This window comes from Rhinatrema bivittatum, chromosome 2, assembly GCF_901001135.1.
Source record: "Rhinatrema bivittatum chromosome 2, aRhiBiv1.1, whole genome shotgun sequence".
Classification (NCBI taxonomy): Eukaryota; Metazoa; Chordata; class Amphibia; order Gymnophiona; family Rhinatrematidae; genus Rhinatrema; species Rhinatrema bivittatum.
In genome coordinates, this window is record NC_042616.1 from 811,634,832 (window position 1) to 811,657,911 (window position 23,080).

Sequence of the window (23,080 nt, forward strand, 5' to 3'; positions counted from 1 at the left end):
AGGCACCGGCCCTTTAAACCCCGGCCGACGTCATCAGGCCGAGCCGGCCCCTTCTGATGACGCCGGCCGCAGGAACGCCCCCAAAGGGGCGGGATCCGGGCTTCGGCGTCATCGGGGCCGATGACGCCGGCCGCCGGAACGCCCCCACTGGGGCTGGCTCATGCCCCGACGTCATCAGGACGCGACGCGCTTCGCGGCGCGCCCCGATGACGTCACGCGATGCGCCCGGCAGTCCGGCCCTCCCCCAGGTAACCCGTGGGCTCCGATTAAATATCGGGCCCACCTATTGACTCTGGGACTCGTGACTTCCTTTGTTCCCGGGCGCTCGCCCACCTGCAGTGCATAATGACCACTCAAACGTATCTTTGGGTAAAACTGGCCGCAGCTTTTATTTAACCATAACAGCACACAATATAATCATAACAACCCACCACCCCGGGCCAATACATATAATTATCTATTTATTGCCACACGTTCTGCCGGGACCACGCCCACCCCACGTCGCCTGCCGCGCTCCAAGCAAGGCGACTTCCGTTCACCGGCCCCCCGCCGCGTAGTAAGCAGGGGGGCCCTGCCTCCGGGCGTGGTCCCCCTTTCCTTCCGGCAATCTGCTTGTCAGCCCGCGGCTGATCCCTTTACCCTAAGTCCTATTGGCCCGGGTACCCGCCACCGGCGCCGAGCAGTGTCTACACTTGCTCGGGGCCCCCCCAACAAGTAACATGGTTTTTTAGCTGCGGCCCCGGTGCTTCCCTACCTGCGCCTCAATTGCTTCAGTTATGTCGTTAATAAACAAGTCGTACCCAATGTCCGAAAGGTGTATCTTATCCGCCCGATAGAAGCCCTCACACTGCTCGTCTGCCCACTGATGACGCATCTGGCAGCCTCCCAGGCGCTCCAACCAGGCCCCCAACTGCCTGTTGAGCTTCTTGCGGCACCTTCCCCATAGCTTGGTCTTAGCGAATTTTATCCGGGGAATAATGTCTGACCAACATAATACTGCACCTGGGAACCATGTCTGCAACTCGCGCAAGTCCCTTCTTGCCTCTTGCAACAGCTGCCTGCAGGTCCATGTGCCCAAATCGTTGCCTCCCAGGTGCACTATTAACATGTCTGGGGCTGCCCGCTCTTCCCTCCTGACTCGAATCATAGGCAGTAGTTGCCGCCACCGCATCCCTCGCTTTCCCATCCATGTAACCTGCACTCCCCGCGGGGCCAAACCGAGGTGTACGCCGTGCTTGCGCTGTTGCGCCCTCTGCGCTGCCCAATGAACGAAGGAATGCCCCACGATCCAAACCGTTTGCGGCTTAGCGGACGAGTCTGTAAATGAGAACAATGCCAGTTAGATATCTACACCATGGGAGCCGACTCTGTCCAGTCTCACGTAAGCATTAACCACTAGGGAGCGCCACCTCCCTATTTGCTGGATGGTCTCCGTACCCAAACCTGCCTGGGCTGCGCTCGTCGCTGCCCCTATCCGAAAGGAGTGGGTACCAAACTTCGCTGCGTCCCGCCCCACCTTGGATAGCGCGCACTTAAATACCGCCGAGAATTGATACCTTGTTAAGGGGACACCGTTGTTATGTACTAACAGGTGGTTCCCCTTATTGGGACGGACTGCCAAAAACGCTTCCAAATTAGCCAGCGGGCAGGTGACTTGGTTGTCTAACCTGGTCAATGTCACCGCAGCCCCTTTTCCCGATTGATCTGTCTTGGACCAAGGTATCAATATCCTGAGTGTGTTCCCCAATAGCTGTACATTCCGCAGTAACATCCCCGTATCGCCTGTATCCTCCTTACATGCTGCCACTAGTTCGCCTATGCGCAGCGCCCCAAAAAATGCCAGCGAAAATGCGAGCTGAAATAACCGTGTTTCAAATTGTGAGTCGCAAATCTCCTGAAGAGCATACCATAACTGAGCTAATAACTCGTGTGTAACTGGATGTCTCCCATCCTTCTTGTGCCCTAACTGCCGTCCCCAACCCTTCATTAATCTTTTAACCAGAAATCCTTTGGTGGGATCGCCCCATCCTTGCGCATTTGCAAAGAAGGCCAGCCCTGCCAGCTGCTTTATTACAATGCCTCTCGACAGTCCACACTCTTTGGCCCATGCGATGTAGTCCACTACTAAGGCCTCCGGCACTGGACCGTTCTCCCAACCGTGCTGGTTAAGGAAGGCTCGCACTTTTCTGTACCCTCTGGAATACGCGCCCCATGTAGCGGGCGCTACCGATCTCCGTAGTAAGTCTAGGGTGGTTGTAGTCCAATTGCCCATAAGTGTTCCGGCACCGGAGTCCCCTCCTTCTCTGCGTTGGGTACCTGTTTGCGAAAGAGAGACCATTTGGCACGTGATAACGCGTCCGCAATACCATTGCTAATTCCAGGTACATGCCGCGCCCGAATAGTAGTGTTTAAGCGCAGGCTGCTCAGTATTATTTGTCTCAATAGGTTCGCAACCCTTGGGCATTTCGCTGTCTGCCTGTTGATGACGTATACCACAGCTTGATTGTCAGACCAGAAAGTTATGTGTTTGTTTTGCAGTCTGGGTCCCCATATGACCAGTGCAACCCAAATTGGGAATAGTTCCAGGAAAGTTATATTGCGTGTTGTACCTTCTTGTATCCATGCTATCGGCCATTGGGCAGCCGCCCACGCCCCTTGGCAATACACTCCAAATCCCCACCCCCCCGAGGCATCCGATTGTATGTCCAGGTCACGACTCGACATCGGGGGCTCTTGCCATATGGATATTCCATTGAAGTCCTGCAAGAAGCTTTTCCATATCGCTAAGTCGTCTTTGATTGCCTTTGTTATCCTTATGTAGTGATGTGGTTTCCGTACGGATGTAGTTGCGGCTGCTAGTCTCCTCAAGAAGACTCTGCCCATTGGGATCACCTTACAAGCAAAGTTAAAAGCGCCCATTATGGATTGTACCTCCCGCAGTGTTAATTTTTTTGCCAGCATTGCGGTTTCAATGAGGTTCCGCAAATTCTGTATCTTGTCCTCTGGAAGCCTGGATACCATTCTTTCTGAATCGAGTTCGATGCCCAAAAAACACAAGTTTGTCCCCGGCCCTTCGGTCTTGTCCATCGCCAAAGGGACACCAAAATCCTTCGCCACTCCTTGGAAAGTCCCCAGTAAGCGAGCCGCTGCGCCTGTCCCTTCCGGGCCGACGAACAAAAAGTCGTCGAGGTAATGTATGATGTTGTCCAAGCCAGCTTTCTCCGCCGTTACCCAGTGGAGAAATGTGCTGAGCAGCTCAAAGTAGGCACATGAAACTGAACACCCCATGGGCATGCACTTGTCGAAGTAGAATTGACCTTGGAACTTGAAACCCAGTAGCGGGAAGCTGTCTGGATGTACGGGCAAGAGGCGAAACGCCGATTCTATATCCGTTTTTGCCATTGCTGCTGACCTCCCACACCTCCGTAACAATGATATAGCACTGTCAAATGATGCATACTGCACCGTGCATGCCTCTCGAGGAATGTGGTCGTTCACGGATGCTCCTAGTGGGAAGGACAGGTTTTGGATGAGTCTGTATTTTCCCGGTTCCTTCTTTGGTACGACCGCTAGTGGGGAAATCATCATCTCCTGGAATGGGGGCATCTGGAAAGGGCCGGCAATTCTGCCCAGCTCGATCTCCTTGTCGAGTTTGTTTCGGATGATGTCAGGGTGGCGTGTTGTGGATGGCGCATTGCCTGCTGTGTGTATGTCGATGTTGCCTTGATAGGGGATCCTGAACCCTTCCTGGAAACCTGCTGAAATCTGCTTTGCTTCCTCTCTCCTCGGGTATTTGTCGAGCCAATGCATCATTCGGTCTAATCTTATTGGTGAGGCGGCTTTTTGGTAATGCTGGGCTTCATTTTTCCTTTTTAGGAGAACTCCCACTCCCCCCTTTTTTTGTGCACTTCGTCGCCGGGTGCGGTGTGGAACAAATCAGGCATATGTGCTTGAATTTACATTCTTTGAAATTGCATGAAGCCTTGTTGTATCTCCAACACGCGCTGTTAGATGCACCTCCGGTTCCTGGGTAGCCGAGTCCGGACGCTGATGACCTTGCAGCTGAACGAGTCCGTCCCCCGGCATCACTGGCTCTGTTGGTCATTTGCTGGAGCCAGAGGTCCACATCCGACCTTCCCCAGGATAGCTGCGTATTCTCTTCCATTCGATCGCGGAAACGCTCATCGTAATTCAACCAGGCCCATCCCTCGTACGCCCGGTATGCTCCAAGTATAGTGTCCCCGTAAGTTAGCTTAGGTCCACATTGCGATGGATCGTCCTTTGTGATAACGCTCATCATGCGGAGATATGCGCGTGTCCAGTTCACGATGTTGCGCGCAATTTTTTCATTGCTGTCTGGGAGTGGGTCGCCAGTCTTCGCTCTCTTCCTGTCACGCTGGCCTCTCCTCCCTTCCATAAGTCGGAAGATGTCTATGTATTTCTTCTGCTTTATGCGCTTTCTTAACTTTCTGGGCACGCTTTCCCATAGTGGGATGCCCTGCGCCGCGGCCGCTGTTGCCTCCACTCCTGGCGGATTCTGTGTATTGTCATCCGCGCTGTCCGTATCCGTGGAGGAGCTGCTTTCGCTGGAGCTGGAGCTGTACCTCCTCCTACGCTTAGCTTTACCTTTCTTTTTACTCGCTTGCGCAGTTAAGGGTCCCTGTATAGGCTGTGCAGGGGACTCACCTCTACTTGTGTCCTGCGTTGCGTTTGGCCCCGTGTCGTCTTGGGAATGGTCTTCCCGCGCTGACGTCACTGTTGACCCGTTCTTGGGATGGGTGCCCAGGTCGCCGTTCGGTGGTGGTTCCTGGGTATTCTGCTGTGGAGCTGCCGCCTGGGTCGTCCGTAGGCTCGTAGTGCTGGTCAGAACATCCCGTGGGGGGATGGGTGTGGGAGTCTCTGCCGGGGTCGGTTGGACCGCTAGAGCTGGGGTGGGAGGGATCCCTGGTTGGCCGGGCCAGAGCCCCCACGGGTAGAACTGATACGGGTAGGCTGGCGAGGTCCATTGTGGTTGGGCGTGTTGCCCGGTGGGCTGGCCCGGAGGGATCATGCCTGGGATGGGGTTAGAGGCTGGCATCCACGGGGGGATGCCCCATGGGAAGGGGAACCCCGGGAAGGTAGGGGTCACACTTGTTGGCTGGCCGGGCGTCGGGATTGCCGAGGTGTGAAGGTTGTAGGCTTGAGGAGTGCCCATGGGGGGGCCTTGTGGAGCCAGGGGGCTCAAGGCGGGGGGCTGGGGGGCCCAGTTCCCTCCTTCCATCTGTGGAGGTCCACTGCCGTTGGGCGAGGGGTTGGCAGCAGCAGCTGCGTCGACGACCGGGGGGTGGTGCGCATCTGGGACTATAGGGGGGGGGGCTAAGAGGGCCCGCAGTCGTCGGAGTGGGGGGGGCCGGCACCAGGAAGGGGGATACCCCCGTCCCCCCCGTTGGCTTGAAGGTGGTTCCCCTTGATCTTTGTTTCGTTCGTCCCCCGGGTCGTGGGTTTGCTCCCTTTCCCATCGTGCATCGGGCTGGGTTACTCACGGTTTCTCGTTCCGGCAGCAGGGTGTCCTGGGAACCCGGGGGCTGGCCCAGGGGGGGTCCTCCTGGAATGTGGGGCCCGAGGCCTGTGCAGGAGCCAGAAGGTCCTGGGGTGGGCCCAGGAGGGGTCCTCTGCTGGGTTCGGCTCATTCCGGTTCCGCTGCTTGTAGCGCTGGTCCTGGTCCTGGTCCTGGGGCAGCACAGCTGCCTGAATGGTGCTGAGCCCTGGTCCTGGGGCTGAGGTGAAGCTGGGGTTTTGTTTTTTTTTTTTGTTTTTTTTTTTTTTTTGCAGCAAAGCCCACCGCTCGGTTTTTGCTTTTTTTTTTTTTTTTTTATTATTATGTCTGCCGGCTATCGTGGCGGCAGGCCGCGTGGTCCAGGTGGTTTCCGATTGGGGGCCGCGTGGTCCGCGTTCGGGGAGGCAGGCCGTGTGGTCCGGGCGAGACTGGCCGCAGCCGAAACGGATCTCCGAAACGGCTCTCCGGGGGAAAAAGGGCCGGCTGCCTCGAGGCACCAGCCCTTTAAACCCCGGCCGACGTCATCAGGCCGAGCCGGCCCCTTCTGATGACGCCGGCCGCAGGAACGCCCCCAAAGGGGCGGGATCCGGGCTTCGGCGTCATCGGGGCCGATGACGCCGGCCGCCGGAACGCCCCCACTGGGGCTGGCTCATGCCCTGACGTCATCAGGACGCGACGCGCTTCGCGGCGCGCCCCGATGACGTCACGCGATGCGCCCGGCAGTCCGGCCCTCCCCCAGGTAACCCGTGGGCTCCGATTAAATATCGGGCCCACCTAGTCTCTGGCAGTACACCCTGATGTGGTACGTTTTCTTAGAGGGGCAAAGCACCCTCCAGTCCATCCCATTTCTCCTTCATGGAGCCTGAATTTAGTGCTTCGGGCATTATGTGAATAAAGATTTGACTCTCAAAACGATGTTTTTAGTGGCTCTCTGCTCCGCTAGAAGGATCTCGGAGATTCAGGCTCTCTCCTGTAGGGAGCCTTTTCTACAAATTTCTGATTCCGGAGTGTCGCTCAGAACGGTTCCATCCTTTCTCCAGTCCGTGCGGTTGTTACTGTCCTTAGCCAATAAGCCTGATAATTTCTGATACTACCACAAGCTTGCTGGGCAGACTGGATGGCCCGTTTGGTCTTTTTCTGCAGTCATTTCTATGTTTCTATGATTCCAAAGACAGCAGGGATACTCTGCCTCTTTCCAGACCCAAGGGCCTTGAAGAGTTTTCTGAAAAGAATATGTGCAGCATGGGTTAACAGTAGCAGGGCAGGAGGTGTAAACTGCAGGTAGTTTACACTTCCAGCACTGCTAATGACAAGCAGCACTGGGGGTGGGTAAGTGTTTTACCTCACTCCCCGGCAGGGGTTTTTTTTAATATTGGGGGGGGGGGGGGGGGATGAAGAAGGTCTGGGGACGGCAGGGGACAACTCGGGTCAGGAACTGAGGGTGGGGGGGGTCCAAAGGGGGCAGCCTTAACATTTTTACTGAACTGGGAAAGGAGTGGGGGGTGCGGTCTGCACACCAGAATGTAATAACTTATTTTGGAGGGATTTGGGGGTTAGGGCACACAGACCAACAAGGGCCTTATTTGAAATTTTGAGGGGAAGGGGGGCTCGGACCTCAGGTCCCTTTACTTTTTTTTTTTATTTTTTAAATTCAACAGTACTACTTAACTCTTGAAAATATCTGGTTAAGTAACAAGTTATCTGGCCACACATGGCAAGACAGCTGAAAAACCTTAACCAGTTATTTCCATAGCCAATTAGGTTTGGGGTTTTTTTTTTAGTTATCCAGCTATATGTTACTACTGCTGCTGCTACTACTACTACCAATTAACCTTTCTATAGTGCTACATGACATACGCAGAGCTGTACAAACATACAAAAAGACAGTCCCTGCGCCAAAGAGCTTGCAATCTAATAAGACAAACATGCGGGACATTTCATAAAGCAAGACAATGTTTAAAAAGAAAAGGAAGTTAGCTAACCAGACTAAAAGCAGACAATCAGGCGTAAGATTTAAAAGCAGTTTCAAAAAGGTGACAAGAAGGCGGCGCATGATGCAGCAGTTCCAAGAACACGGTACAGCCTGGTGAAAAGCACCAAGTCTGGAATTGGCAGTAGAGGAGAAGGGCACAGATGTTGCCAGATAACTTTAGGCAAGCAGATTCAGCGGAACGTTTATCCTACTGAATATTAGAGATGTGAATCGTGTGATCGATCGTCTTAATGATCGATTTCGGCTGGGGGGCGGAGGGAATCGGATCGTCACGGTTTTGTTTTTGTAAATATCGTGTAAATCGGGGGAGGGCGGGAAAACCGGCACACTAAAACATCCCTAAAACCCACCCCGACCCTTTAAAATAAATCCCCCACCCTCCCGAACCCCCCCAAAATGCCTTAAATTACCTGGGGTCCAGAGGGGGGGTCCCGGTGTGATCTTTTACTCTTGGGCCTCCGGTGCGTTGTAGAAATGGCGCCATTTTGTTATTTGTCCCCCGACGTCAGGAGAGTAGGAGATCGCTCCCGGACCCCCGCTGGACCCCCAGGGACTTTTGGCCAGCTTGGGGGGGCCTCCTGACCCCCACAAGACTTGCCAAAAGTCCAGCGGGGGTCCAGGAGCGACCTCCTGCACTCGAATCGTTTTGCCCTACAAAATGGCGCCGGCCATACGGTGTATGGCCGGCGCCATTTTGTACGGCAAAACGACGTCAGGAGCGTAGGAGATCGCTCCTGGACCCCTGCTGGACCCCCAGGGACTTTTGGCCAGCTTGGGGGGGTCAGGAGGCCCCCCCAAGCTGGCAAAAGTCCCTGGGGGTCCAGCGGGGGTCCGGGAGCGATCTCCTACGCTCCTGACGTCAGGGGACAAAAAACAAAATGGCGCCGGTGCTACCTTTGCCCTGTCATATGACAGGGCAAAGGTAGTGCCGGCGCCATTTCTACAACGCACCGGAGGCCCGAGAGTAAAAGATCACACCGGGACCCCCCCTCTGGACCCCAGGTAATTTAAGGCATTTTGGGGGGGTTCGGGAGGGTGGGGGATTTATTTTAAAGGGTCGGGGTGGGTTTTAGGGTTGTTTTAGTGTGCCGGTATTCCCGCCCTTCCCCTCCCCCTTCCGCCGATTTACGATTTTTGACGATAAATCGAGGGAATTCCTATTAAATATCGCCTCTAACGATTTTTGACGATTTAAAATATATCGGACGATATTTTAAATCGTCAAAAAACGATTCACATCCCTACTGAATATACAGGACAAGTTAGCTGGATAACTTTTCCACTGATTGGCTTACTGAATATTACCCTCCGTGGCTACAAACCCCTCGAGATCTTCAGGAGAGTATCTGCATCACGTAGCTGTTGAAGGACTCCGTCCTAGTGGTGATTCATTTCTAATCTGACCAGAGGTGTACCTTTCCAAATTATCCTCACTATCAGGCCGATACAGAAAAACGCGGGAGAGCCGGCGAGCGCACAGGCCGCTCTCCTGGGCGTGCGATTCAGGAGGGTGGCCTATGCAAATTAGGGCCCACGGTAAAAAGGGGCACCAGGGACACTAGCGCGTCCCTAGCGCCTCCTTTTTGACAGGAGCAGCGGCTGTCAGCGGGTTTGACAGCCGACGCTCGATTTTGCCGGCGTCGGTTCTCGAACCCGCTGACAGCCACGGGTTCGGAAAATGGACGCCGGCATAATTGAGCGTCCGTCTTCCGACCCGCGGGCCGATTTAAAGTTGGGTTTATTTTTTAATTTTTAATTTTTTTTTTATTTTTGGGGCCTCTGACTTAATATCGCTATGATATTAAGTCGGAGGGTGCACAGAAAAGCAGTTTTTTCTGCTTTTCTGTACACTTCCCCGGTGCCGGCAGAAATTAACGCCAGCCTTTGGGCAGGCGTTAATTTCTGAAAGGAAAATGTGCGGCTTGGCTGCACATTTTGCTTTCTGTATCGCGCAGGAATGTCTAATATGCCCATCAACATGCATTTGCATGTTGTGGGCGCTATTAGTTTCGGGGGGGGTTGGCCTTACTGTATAAGGGGTAAAGCTAGCGCGTCAAAAACGCGCAGCCAAACCCAGGCTAACAGTGCACTCCACCACCCCGGAGCGCACTGTACTGTATCGGCCCGTATGAATGCATTCAGCCTGGGGTGGGGAGCATTTGTAGAGGGGCTCTATATTCAAAGCCTTTGATCTGCTCAGGAAAAGCTTCACCAGATACACTTCCTTGAGTTAAGGACAGTTCGGTACAATCTGAAGGCTTTCAGATTGGTTGGCCAATAAAAGTGATCCTGCTCCCAACAGACAATCAAATTTACATCAACAAGCCGGGAGGCATGGGATCATACTTCTCGTGTCAGGAGACGGTGCCCATGGGCACCCTTTCCTATAGCTAGGGATTTCCGACTTGTGAGGACTGCCATCATGTTTGTCTTTGGAGAAAGCAGAGTTGTTTACTAATAACAGGTGTTCCCTGAGGATAGCAGGATGTAAGTCCTCACAAAACCCACCCACCTCCTTTAGAGTTGACTTCTCCTTATTTAAGGTAAGGAATAAGACCTAAGGGACCCTGTGTGGACACATGGCATAATAATATGCTGAGCATGTGTCGAGAGATACCCATCAAAGTTCTAGAAAGTTCTACATAAAATTTCCAGGCCAGACTCTAACAAGTGATGTCACCCACTTGTGAGGTCTGGCATTTTGCTGTGCTCAGAGAACACAGGTAAACAACTTAGCTTTATTTATTTAGTTAAAAACATTTATTTTCACAGTTGGAGGCAGAGAACATAAAAAGAATTCACAAAAGTTAAAATTACATTTAACCCTTAGCAGTGAGACGCATTTATTTGTGCCTTCTCCTTATTCCACCCCCATTACCCTCATTCTTCTCCCCATGTCTTGTGATGGCTTCCATCACCTTTGCCAGTGTTCCTTTCTTCTCTCCTAGAACATTTTGATAACGTGAGTCTCTTTTGGCTTTAGGGAGGATCGGATCCGGAAGAGGCTGGGTATGATGCGGGAGAGACTGCAGGAGGCTCCCAAGGAGAAGAGACAGAAGAGGATGGGGGACTATTTCCCAGTCAAGAAATCTACAGCCAGGGCAAAGGTATACAGAAGAAAAAAGAAATGTTATTTTACCCACGCGACTCTCTCTCCCACTCCCAGGGAATCAGATATATCCCATTCTCCATGGGCACAGATAGTGCTGAGGATGGACATGCATAGCCCTGAGGTAAAATCTTTGTGCTCAACTGAGCATGTGTGTTGTCCTGCATATGCCCCAGAGATCAACTGAGCCTCCCTTTTCTTATTTGGCTAAAAATTAACTTGAGAATGACTTACCCAGCTAACTTTTAGCTGGATAATTATGGGGAATATTCAAAACTTGCCCTTTAGACAGGTAACCTGTGAGTAATCCATCTAAACATGCCACTCTCTTATTCGGCTGAATCTTAACCAGATAATGACTTACCTGGCAGCCTTTTAGCTTTATAATCAAGGGGAATATTCAAAACTTGCCATTTAGACGGATATCTTGAGTTATTTATCTAAATAGCTATGAATATTGACTCGCTACTACTAATTGGATTTCAGATTGTATTTATTTCCTATGACAAAATAGGCTTATATTTAATTATTTAAAAAATTTCCAGCCTGCACTAATCACACAGTTCAAGGCAAAGTTCTAACAAGAACAATCATAACTTTATTAAAAACAAAAAAAACCATGCAAGGACACAAAAACTCGAACTGTTCCCACTTCTACTTCTGTGGTACAGATCTTAAATAATAAAACTAGCTAAAAACACCCAAAAATCATACAAATACATCTTAAAATATTCATACTATCATAATTTTAACTAATAAAAACAGCTAAAAATGCATAAAACCAACTAAAACCACATAACAAACAATCCTGCTCCATCAATAACTGATCTGTGTTAAAAATAGTAAAAGCTTCTCTGAACAGCCATATTTTTAATTGCTTCTGAAAAGTCTGCATGTGTGTCCTTCCTGGAGTCTTAATTTAGTCCTTAAAGTCTTGTGCGAAGCTCCTTTCGAACCACTTAGGAAGGTGTCGGTAAAGGATTTGACCCTGAAAACGTTGTTCTTGGTGGCGATCTGGTCCGGTAGGCGAGGGTCAAAGTTACAGGCTCTCTCTTGCCGGGAGCCCTTCTTGCGGATTTCGGATTCGGGAGTCTCTCTCATCACGGTTCCTTCTTTTCTTCTGAAGGTGGTTTCAGTTTTTCATTTGAATCAATCGGTGGAGTTGCCAGCCTTTCCTAATCCTGAAACAGACCCAACTCACACTCGGGAATTGAGGTTCTTGGATGTCAGAAGGGTCATTTTGCGGTACTTGGAGTTCACAGACTCTTTTCGGCTTTCGGATCATTTATTTGTCTTGTGGAGCAGCCCTAAGAAGGGCCAGAAGGCGTCTAAAATGTCTATAGCCCGCTGGCTGAAAGAAGCCATTGCTTCCGCTTATATTTGCCATGGCCATGCGGTTCCGAAAGGTTTGAAGGCACATTCCACTCGGTCACAGGCAGCTTCCTGGGTGGAGAATTAGTTTGTGTTTCTGCAGGAAATTTGTAGGGCGGCGACCTGGAAATCTCTACATACCTTTTTGAGACACTACCGTCTGGACGTCCAGGCCACGGACGTGGTTAATTTTGAAGGCAGTGTCATTCGAGCCGGACTTTCCAATTCCCACCCCAGATAGGGAAGCTTTGGTACATCCCAGGAGTCTGGACTGATCTGGGTATGTACAGGGAAAGCAAAGATTTGTTCTTACCTGCTAATTTTCATTCCTGTAGAACCCCGGATCACACCAGACACCCGCCCATTGGGAGTCTTCAGTTTCTAGGGAGTCCGCTTGTGTGGAGTTTGTTTTTATGCTCAGAAGGAGAGTATAGGGGTATCCTCATCCTACGCAGAAAACTCTGGTGTCACAGTTCTAGTGTATATAGTTGGAGTTAATACTCTTTTTTTTCCCCCCCATTATTTATTTATAATTTTTGAATTTACAAATATTGACAACATTTTTCAGAAATATTTTGATCTATTCACTAGGTATTACATTTATCCCAGTATAGAAATTAGTGAAAGGAAAAAAAAAACCCAAAAACATTATTACATTCATCTTGACTAATTAAATTTGTATATTCAGTGCAAACAAAATTGTATCGGTATAATATATGGGCATTGACTATTGCATTTGGATGGGGAGGGGGTTCTTTTCCAGGAATATAATGTGATTACATGCTGGCTTACTTTGCTATCTTGTATACGATGTGTTATTTTTCCACTGTCAGAGTTGTTTTCCAGTGATGGTGGTTTGTATGTTGTTTATTACATGTATCACTTAATAAAAACAGTTTGAACATAAAAGATCTAGGCATCATAGTGGATAATACTTTAAAATCGTCAGCTCAGTGTGCTGCAGCAGTCAAAAAAGCAAATAGAATGTTAGGAATTATTAGGAAGGGAATGGTTAATAAAACGGAAAATGTCATAATGCCTCTGTATCGCTCCATGGTGAGACCGCACCTTGAATACTGTGTACAATTCTGGTCGCCGCATCTCAAAAAAGATATAGTTGCGATGGAGAAGGTACAGAGAAGGGCTACCAAAATGATAAAGGGAATGGAACAGCTCCCCTGTGAGGAAAGGCTGAAGAGGTTAGGGCTGTTCAGCTTGGAGAAGAGACGGCTGAGGGGGGATATGATAGAGATCTTTAAGATCATGAGAGGTCTTGAACGAGTAGATGTGACTCGGTTATTTTCACTTTCGAATAATAGAAGGACTAGGGGGCATTCCATGAAGTTAGCAAGTAGCACATTTAAGACTAATTGGAGAAAATTCTTGTTCACTCAACGCACAATAAAGCTCTGGAATTTGTTGCCAGAGGATGTGGTTAGTGCAGTTAGTGTAGCTGGGTTCAAAAAAGGATTGGATAAGTTCTTGCAGGAGAAGTCTATTAACTGCTATTAATCAAATTTACTTAGGGAATAGCCACTGCTATTAATTGCATCAGTAGCATGGGATCTTCTTGGTGTTTGGGTACTTGCCAGGTTCTTATGGCCTGGATTGGCCACTGTTGGACACAGGATGCTGGGCTGGATGGACCCTTGGTCTGACCCAGCATGGCAATCTCTTATGTTCTTATGTTTAATTCATCTTTCCTGACCATCACTAAGTTGTGCGATGACCCTATTGTGACAACCTAATACTCCCTATATTAATAAAGCTCATTATATAAGACAAATGGAACTGTATACTTTCTGATAAACTCAAACTAAAAAGGGTATAGGTGTGCATAATTTATACGCTGATCACCCTACAGGACCACAGCCGCCCTACTCCAATCTTGCAGCACCACTCCTGTTTCCAGGTATCTATTGAGTAGGTCCTTCAGCAGACCCACCAGCACATCTGAGTTCCCTCAGTATCCTGGGATGTATCTCATCTGACCCCATGACCTTGTCTACTTTCAGTTTTACTGGTTCCACCCAAACACTTTCTTCTGTAAATGGGGTTGTATCTACTCTAGTCCCACCTGTACTCTTGCCACCCAGCAATTCTCCTCCTCCAAGATCTTCTTTAGTAAACACCAAACTTAAGTATTTGTTTACAGTTCTGCTATTTCCTCCTCTTTATCCGCCTCTGCCTTCCTCCTTTCTCTGACATATCTAAAAATTGCTAAGGTCTATAATGTTAGAGCTATGACTGCCTTGATGGCTCACCTTTGGTCAACCTCTCTTCAAGGTATCTACATTTGTAGAGCTGCTGCTTGAACTTCTATGAAAAACATAACATCCCACTACTGCTTAGATCCTGACTTTCGGAGAGACAGCAACTTTAGCCAATCTGTTTAAAGTTTAAAAAATAAGAAAAAAAAAAATTGTGATAGCTCCTTCTTGCAAACACTCATTTAGTGGGTTGTCGAGGAGAGTGGAATACTAGCATAACCCCCCTGTACCTGTGGGGTCACCTTCCCATTGGGGTCACTATCCCAAGGTGGGGGATCAAGTTTTGGGGGCCATGAGCTGGGGGGGCAGGACAACCTGCAGGGCTAGTACCAGACTGAGGACACTGCACACAAATCAACCAATGTCCAGACACAGGTTGGGCTCCGAAATAAAAATGGTTTACTGTAGAATCTTCAGAGTAAAACATAAGGACAAACTCCAGTAGATGCAGAAAAATCCACAATATCCCAGTTCCAGAGAACGCTCCACTCCCTTTCCCTTTACTTCTCTTCCTCTGGTAACGGTTACTACTTCTATTAACCCAGTGTCACTTTCCACTTTGTTTCTTTTTTTCTTTACTCGGTTTCTTCCCAAGCTTAGCCGGGCCCCCTCTTCCTTTCCATCATTAAGTAAAACAGTTCTCCCTGAGTCCTGTTCAGCTCAAGGAGAGATTTCCTCTGGGGCGGCAAACGGGAACCCACCAAACCCAGCAACAAGTCTCTGTTGGCACAGTTTGTCCTCCTGGTCCAGACAGATGACCTGCAGCAGTTAAGCGCAGGTTTCTTTAATTTATTTATTTAGACATTTTATATACCGTCATTCCATTTATAGATCACAACGGTTTACAAAGAGACATTCGTATTGATCTAGTACAAACCCTCTCTTTCCTTCACATCACGTCTCCTGAGATTGTTGGAGAAAGTCTCTGCCCCCATTCCTGCTACTGTAACCCTGGGAGAGGATCACAGCTGGAACCTGTCTCTGTCCTTCCAAATCTGAAGCAGCCCCCCCCCCCCCCCCCCCCCAAGGCTCAGTAGGGTCAGGATTTTCATCACTTTCTCCGGAGACCGAGCCCATAGGGGATGCACCCCCACTGTCCATCAAGAAGAGCTTGCAACATCCTCTGACCAAAAGGTGACCCAGAACCCTGGAACATTCTTACTCTACCTTAACTCCAGGATCACCTTTTCCACTCTGCACAACCCGTGCCCCTTCTAGCAGACGGTTCACGCTTTGTTTTAACCTTTGCAGATTTCCCATGAGAGGGGGAAACCTCCTCTTTACTTACACATCTCTGAAATTAATATAAAAGCCTTTGCACCCTTTGGCATAGGGAGGACCACACTAGGGGATTGCAAGGCGGCCCCGCAGCTTGGGAGTCTCCCCACAACTGTGACTGCCTATCCTTGCTTACATGTAACTGTGGCCAGCATGAGAACTCGGTCACACAGACCCTCTCACCTCTCCTTAGAGTTACCAGAATTTCATTCCATTACTTTATGAGCTATAATACATGTCTGAGGGGGCAGCACTCCATCACTGGGCGTGTGCAGTACTTCACACAAATCTTACTTCAGAGCTATGCACGGTCGTCCTCCGTGCTGCCCGATGATGTCACTCCCAAAAGTATGACTGACTTGGGGAGCACAAGCTACAGCTAGGGAAATTAGCATGAACCTCATTAAAAAAAAGAAATGTTAAAACACAGTAGACCGTAAACAATTGCAAATGTGAGGTCTGCTTTTTTTTTTTCCCTACAGGTTTCAAAACCCCAGAAGAGCAGCAAGGAACGGAAACGACCAAAAATGGCAGTCAGGTCTAGAGATGGTATGACGAAGTGAAATCCCATCGCAGTGGGATTCCCCAGGGAGAAAGGTACAGAGCCAGAGGAAGAATGGAGGGTATGGGACTGAAATCCTATCAGTCGTAGCCCCTCTTCTTTGTACCTGATGAAGGCAGGATCCTAAGAGGAATCCTCTGTGTTGGGATTTAGAAATTGACTCCAGCTGCATGCCACAATGGAGATGAAGGGCCTTTCTCCTTCTTCGCAGTTTTCATGGCCAGTGGTGTTTCAGGGTATTTTTCTCAAATGGGATTTTTTTTTTTTTCTTTTAATACTTGCAAAGCCCTCCAACAATTCCATGGTGAAAGTAGCTGCCTTCCAAGCATAATTCATTTGTTCCTGAATAATCAGGGTTTCTTTATGACCGTGACTTCCAGAATCATGCGAACACTTTGTATAGTGTGAAATTAGTTACAGAAGAAGCACATCCTGAGCACGGGACACTACTCTGCCTTCATTAATGGATTTGAACCAATTAACTGGGCAGGTGCGAGCTGGAAGCCACCGAGCAGACACAAGGCCGGATCAGGTATGGCCGGATCAGGTTTCTGAGGAGGGCTGGCTGGGGTAATCTGCTCAAAGCAGCCATGGTTACATCTCTAGCGTCATCAACATGGCTGCATCAGGCTTTCAAGAAGCAGAGGGTGATCATGTATTTTGCTAATTTTACTGTCTGTGTGGTTATTATAACTAAGCCACTCAATCCGTACTGTAGATCAAACTCAAACAATGGATATAAAAGGATTGTAAAATATTAACTCTTCTTTTTTTTTTTAATTCTTTATAGCTTTTAAAATTTTTACAAATCAAAAGAGTCATAACAGAAATCACAGATGTCATACACCATTGATAAGGAAACATAAGAAATAACAAGAAAAAGAAAACTTCATTTTATATATGACTTCTTACAAAAAACAGTCAATGATTCTAATTCTGATTCTAATTCGGGCAGAAGAAGGGAGAATTTTTAAACAATCACAATTCAAAGAAAAGGTATATAAGATTTATTATCCCAGGACAAGCAGGATGCTAGTCCTCACATATGGGCGACGTCACCGATGGAGCCCCATCGCGGGAAAACTCTCTGCCAAAGTTTCCAGAAACTTTTGACTGGCACTCTGAGCATGCCCAGCATGCCATGATATTCTCTGCCACAGGGGTCTCTCTTCAGTCTTCGTTTTTCCGCGCTGCTCTCAGCGACAATCACATAATTCAATTGCAAGTAGAATTATCCACCCTTCTGAGAGCCGGTGCTGTAGAGCCGGTGCCCCGGGCTCAGCAGGGCAGAGGATTCTATTCCCGTTATTTCCTCATTCCAATGAAAACCAGAGGCCTACAACCCATACTAGACCTCAGAAATCTCAACAAATTTCTGAAGAAAGAAAAGTTCAGGATGGTGTCACTAGGCACCATGCTTCCACTTCTTCAAACAGGAGATTGGCTTTGTTCTCTGGATCTACAAGACGCTTACGCTCACATTCCAATATTCCCTCCTCATCGCAAGTATCTGCGCTTCACGGTGGGTCATCAACATTTCCAGTACAGAGTACTACCATTCGGACTTGCCTCTGCTCCCAGAGTATTCACCAAATGTCTCACAGTAATAGCAGCACACTTGCACAAGGAAAGTGTCCATGGCTTTCCCTACTTAGACGACTGGCTCATCAGAAGTCAATCTCAACAAGGAGCTCTAGCTTCTCTCAGTCGAACAATTACTCTACTTCACTCCATGGGCTTTCTCATCAATTATCAAAAGTCCCATCTTACTCCATCTCATCTGCTTCAATTCATAGGAGCAGAATTGAACACCATCCTCTGAGGCCTTTCTACCAGAGGATCGAGCAGAAACACTTTCCCTACTGGCAACCTCGATTTACTCACAGAAACAAGCAACAGCTTATCAGTTTCTAGCCTTACTAGGCCACATGGCCTCCACAGTTCATGTCACTCCTATGGCAAGGCTCGCCATGAGAGTAACCCAATGGACTTTAAGATCACAATGGATCCAAGCCATTCAACCACTGAATTCTCCCATTCAAGTAACCCACCAGCTACGTTCCTCTCTACTTTGGTGGGTGAACAGGGACAATTTGCGCAAGGGCCTACCCTTCCAACAACCAGTCCCACAGATAATGTTAACTACAGATGCATCCACCTTGGGTTGGAGAGCTCACATAGACACTCTCCAAACCCAAGGTACTTGGACAAAACTCAAAGCAACATTTCAAATCAATTTTCTGGAACTTCGAGCCTTACGTTATGCGCTGCATGTGTTCAAGGACTGTCTTTCACACAAGACTGTTCTCATCCAAACGGACAACACAGTTGCCATGTGGTACATCAACAAACAAGGAGGTACGGGCTCGTATCTCCTTTGTCAAGAAGCTGCACAGATTTGGGGCTGGGCCCTGAACCACTCAATGTTCCTCTGGGCCACTTATCTGGCAGGCATTCATAATGTAGTGGCAGATCGCCTCAGTCATCAGTTCCAACCACACGAGTGGTCCCTGGATCCCTCAATAGTGACCAGGATATTTCAGCGTTGGGGGCAACCAATAATAGATCTCTTTGTGTCACATCTGAATCACAAAGTGGACAATTTCTGTTCTCTACACAAACAGAAGAACCAGCCAGCCAAGGACGCCTTTGCTCGCCCTTGGAACTCAGGCCTTCTATATGCGTATCCTCCAATACCGCTCATAACCAAAACTCTAGTGAGGCTACAACAGGACAAGGGGTCCATGATACTCATAGCCCCATATTGGCCTCGACAAGTATGGTTTCCCACACTTCTAGACCTCTCGATTAGGGATCCAATTCGCATGGGAGTAGCTCCCACTCTCATAACTCAGGATCAGGGTCAGTTGCGCCATCCCAACCTTCAATCCCTATCCCTGACAGCATGGATGTTGAAAGCTTGATCTTACAACCACTCAGTCTTTCAACTAATGTCTCTCAAGTGCTTATAGCTTCATGTAAACCTTCAACACGAAATAATTATTCTTCAAAATGGAAAAGGTTTACTTTGTGGTGCAGGCAAAAGAGTATTGATCCTTTCTCCTGCCCCACAACTTCTCTACTAGACTACTTATACCATCTTTCAGACTCTGGTCTCCAGACTTCATCTGTAAGAGTCCATTTAAGTGCAATCTCAGCTTACCATAACAATATGGGAGATGCACCAGTATCCATACAATCTCTTGTCAGCAGGTTTATGAGAGGTTTAACTCAACTTAAACCACCAATTCGGCCACCAGTCACAGAATGGGACCTGAATCTGGTTTTAACAAGACTCATGCGTTCTCCCTTTGAACCCATGAATTCCTGTGATCTTAAATTTCTCACATGGAAGACTATCTTCCTCATAGCCATTACATCAGCTAGAAGGGTTAGTGAGTTACAAGCACTTGTCACATACTCATCCTATACAAAATTCCTACATGACAGGGTGGTTCTCCGTACACATCCAAAATTCCTTCCCAAGGTTGTCACGGAATTCCACTTGAACCAATCCATAGTTTTACCCACATTCTTTCCAAGGCCTCATTCTCACCAAGGAGAACGGGCCTTACATACCTTGGACTGTAAACGTGCGCTATCATTTTACATAGACTGCACTGCAGTCCACAGGAAATCCACTCAGCTCTTTGTATCTTATGATCCAAACAAACCGGGTAAAGCAGTGGGTAAACAGACTCTATCCAACTGGTTAGCAGATTGCATGCAGTTTTGCTATGAAAAAGCAGGCCTTCCTCTCCAAGGGCAAGTAAAGGTACATTCAGTAAGAGCAATGTCAACCTCTTTAGCACACTATCGTTCAGTGCCAGTTCTTGACATATGTAAAGCTGCAACATGGAGTTCTCTTCACACCTTTGCAGCTCATTACTGTTTGGACAAAGAAGGATGACTAGATTCAGCCTATGGACAATCTGTCTTAAAGAACTTGTTTCCAGTTTAATCCCAACTCCTTCTACATCCAACCTGCTGTGATTTTCGGCTGTCTCATTTTCAACAATACTTCAATGTTGCTTCACTACAAAATGACTCAGCCTCTAGCTTGCTAATCACCCATATGTGAGGACTAGCATCCTGCTTGTCCTGGGATAAAGCAAAATTGCTTACCTTGTAATAGGTGTTATCCCAGGACAGCAGGATGTAGTCCTCACAGAACCCACCCACCACCCCGCAGAGTTGGGTATGTTACCTTTCATTATTTTATTTTTGCTAAAGCTTATTGCTACATACGAGACTGAAGAGAGACCCCTGTGGCAGAGAATATCCTGGCATGCTGGGCATGCTCAGTGGGCTCAGAGTGCCAGTCAAAAGTTTCTGGAAACTTTGGCAGAGAGTTTTCCCGCGATGGGGCTCCATCGGTGATGTCACCCATATGTGAGGACTACATCCTGCTGTCCTGGGATAACACCTATTACAAGGTAAACAATTTTGCTTTGCGGCATAGTTCACCTATTATTTCCTAGTTTAAGTCTCTGGGGATGACGTGGGCTGTTTTTTAAGATCAATAATCCCTGCCAATTGTTCTGGTGAAAAGAAAATATTACATTCATCTTTTTTTTTTTTTCACTGAACACTTACAAGGGAAACGCAACAGAAAGGTATATCCTAAAGCTATTAATTCTTGACGAAGATTTAGAAATTGTTTCTGCCTTTGCTGCGTTGCCAGAGCTAATTCTGGAAATATCTTTATATTAGAATCGTAATACATGATTGGATATTTCCTAAAGTAGGTTTTCATGATTTTATTTACTTCGTAATTTGTAACCAAGGAAATTAACAAAGTTCCTTTATCAATAACCACTAGTTCTAAGTTTTCTAGAAAATTTGTCAAATTACCTTGAAAGGGCTCATTTGACATATTATTCTTAGAAATAGGCAAAAAGTAACAGGTACCATATTTTTCGCTCCATAAGACGCACTTTTTTCCCCCCAAAAGTGGGGGGAAAATGTCTGTGCATCTTATGGAGCGAATATAAAAAAACCCAAAAATCTAACAACCCCATCCTCCTGACCCCCCCCCCCCCCCTACCTGCCAAATTAATTTACTACAACCTCCCACCCTCCTGACCCCCACCCAAGACCTGCCAAAAGTCCCTGGTGGTCCAGTGGGGGGTCCAGGAGCGGTCTGGGAGCGATCTCCTGGACTTGGGCCTTCGGCTGCCAGTAATCAAAATGGTGCCGACGGCTCTTTGCCCTTACTATGTCAATGGGGTCGACCAATGGCAGCGGTAGCCCCTGTGACATAGTAAGGGCAAAGAGCCATTGGCTGCCAATAATCAAAATGGCGCCGACGGCCCTTTGCCCTTACTATGTCACTGGGGCCGACCAATGGCAGTGGTAGCCCCTGTCACATAGTAAGGGCAAAGGGCTGTTGGCTGCCAGTAATCAAAATGGCGCCGACGGCCCTTTGCCCTTACTATGTCACAGGGGCTACCGCTGCCATTGGTGTCGACCCCAGTGACATAGTAAGGGCAAAGGGCCGTCGGCACCATTTTGATTACTGGCAGCCGACGGCCCAAGTCCAGGAGATCGCTCCTGGATCCCCGCTGGACCACCAGGGACTTTTGGCAGGTCTTGGGGGGGTCAGGAGGGTGGGGGGGTGTATTTAATTAATTTGGCAGGTCTTGGGGGGGGTCAGGAGGGTGGGGGGTTGTTAATTTAAAGGGTTGGGATGGGGTCTTTTTTTGGGGGGGGTTTCCCACAGAAATAGAAAGACAAAAGTTTTTTGATCTGGGGAATGGACCGAAATGGCCCTCCCCAGACCCAAAAACAAAATGGGGAGAAAAAAAAATGTTATGCACTCCACTAATTTGCTCCATAAGACGCACAGATGCCAGGGGACAGAGCCGGTTTAGCACAAAATTATTTTTTTTTTTTAAATTTTCCCCATCTGAATCCTAGGTACATCTTATGGTCAGGTGCATCTTATGGAGCGAAAAATACGGTATTTACTATAGGCATATCCATATCAGAAAATCCTAATATTTCAACTAAGAATTTCTTAAGTGTAACATATGGATTCTCTCCTACTATATGAGGAAAATTCAAAAGACGCAAATTTTAAATTTTTTAAATTATTTTCGAGTGACTCTATACGTCTGTCCAGTCTCAAACGGTCTTTGGCAACCACAGCTTTAACTTTTTTCGTCTTTTCATCTTCCTTTTCTAATAAAGTGACCCTCCTGTTTGTCTCAGTCAATTTAAGATCCATAGCAGACAATTCTTGAAGTTGTTTAACACTGGCTTGGTTTAGTGTTTGATAAGCATTTTTCATCTCCAGTCTAAACCCCACTACCAAATCCCAGAGTCCTTGTAGAGTCACAACAGCAGGACTAAGAAGGGAAGGAGGGGGGTCACCTCCAAGACCACCGGTATCACTGCTCTCTCCCCTACCTGCTTCGACGCACGGTGGAAGATCTGCAGTGATTCCTCCGGCTGCTTGTACCGGCACCAACAGTTCTCCCGCAGCTACCTCCACTCTTCCTGCAGGTTCCGCGGTGCCGCTCACAGCCGTTGTTGAAATCATCCTCAGCGTCTCCAGGCCAACACTCCACTCCAACACGGGAGCTTCCCCGGAAGCAGAAACATTTCCCGGGTCAGCTCCACCGTTTCCTCCGTCATCCCTCTGTGCCGGCGGTCTCCTTTGATCGGGACTCGGTGACGCTTCCTCCAAGAGCGCAAGAGGCTCTCCCTCGTCTCTTCGCTCAGCGGGATCCTCAGCTCCTGGACGGGTAGGTGCAGACAGAAAGCGAACAATTTCTTGCTGAATAGGTGAGGGGTAGCGGTTCCATCGGAAACACCCTCACCTTTCCTTTGCGTTTAGGTGGCATAATTGCTCTCTCTTCGACGAAATAATGAGAAATTTTCCGCTAAGATCTTCAAGGCATCTCATTCATGCCGCCATCTTAACCGGAAGCCCACCATTAACTCTTACTTCTATTGA

The 23,080-nt window shown here is 48.3% G+C and overlaps 1 protein-coding gene and 1 long non-coding RNA gene across 6 annotated transcripts in view; one reads left to right on the plus strand and one right to left on the minus strand.

Annotated features, from left to right (window-relative positions):
• The window catches only part of LOC115085802 (flap endonuclease 1-like), a 65,917-nt gene extending 49,047 nt beyond the window's left edge, over positions 1-16,870 (plus strand). For all 5 annotated transcript variants that reach the window (XM_029592233.1, XM_029592235.1, XM_029592237.1 and 2 more), the window contains 2 exons: positions 10,513-10,636; positions 16,040-16,870. In XM_029592233.1, coding sequence (XP_029448093.1) covers positions 10,513-10,636; positions 16,040-16,120 — 205 coding nt within the window. In that variant the 3' untranslated portion in view covers positions 16,121-16,870. The remainder of the gene's footprint in view (positions 1-10,512; positions 10,637-16,039) is intronic.
• Positions 1-23,080, minus strand: part of LOC115085803 — a 160,237-nt gene that overhangs the window by 16,222 nt on the left and 120,935 nt on the right. The window lies entirely within an intron of this gene.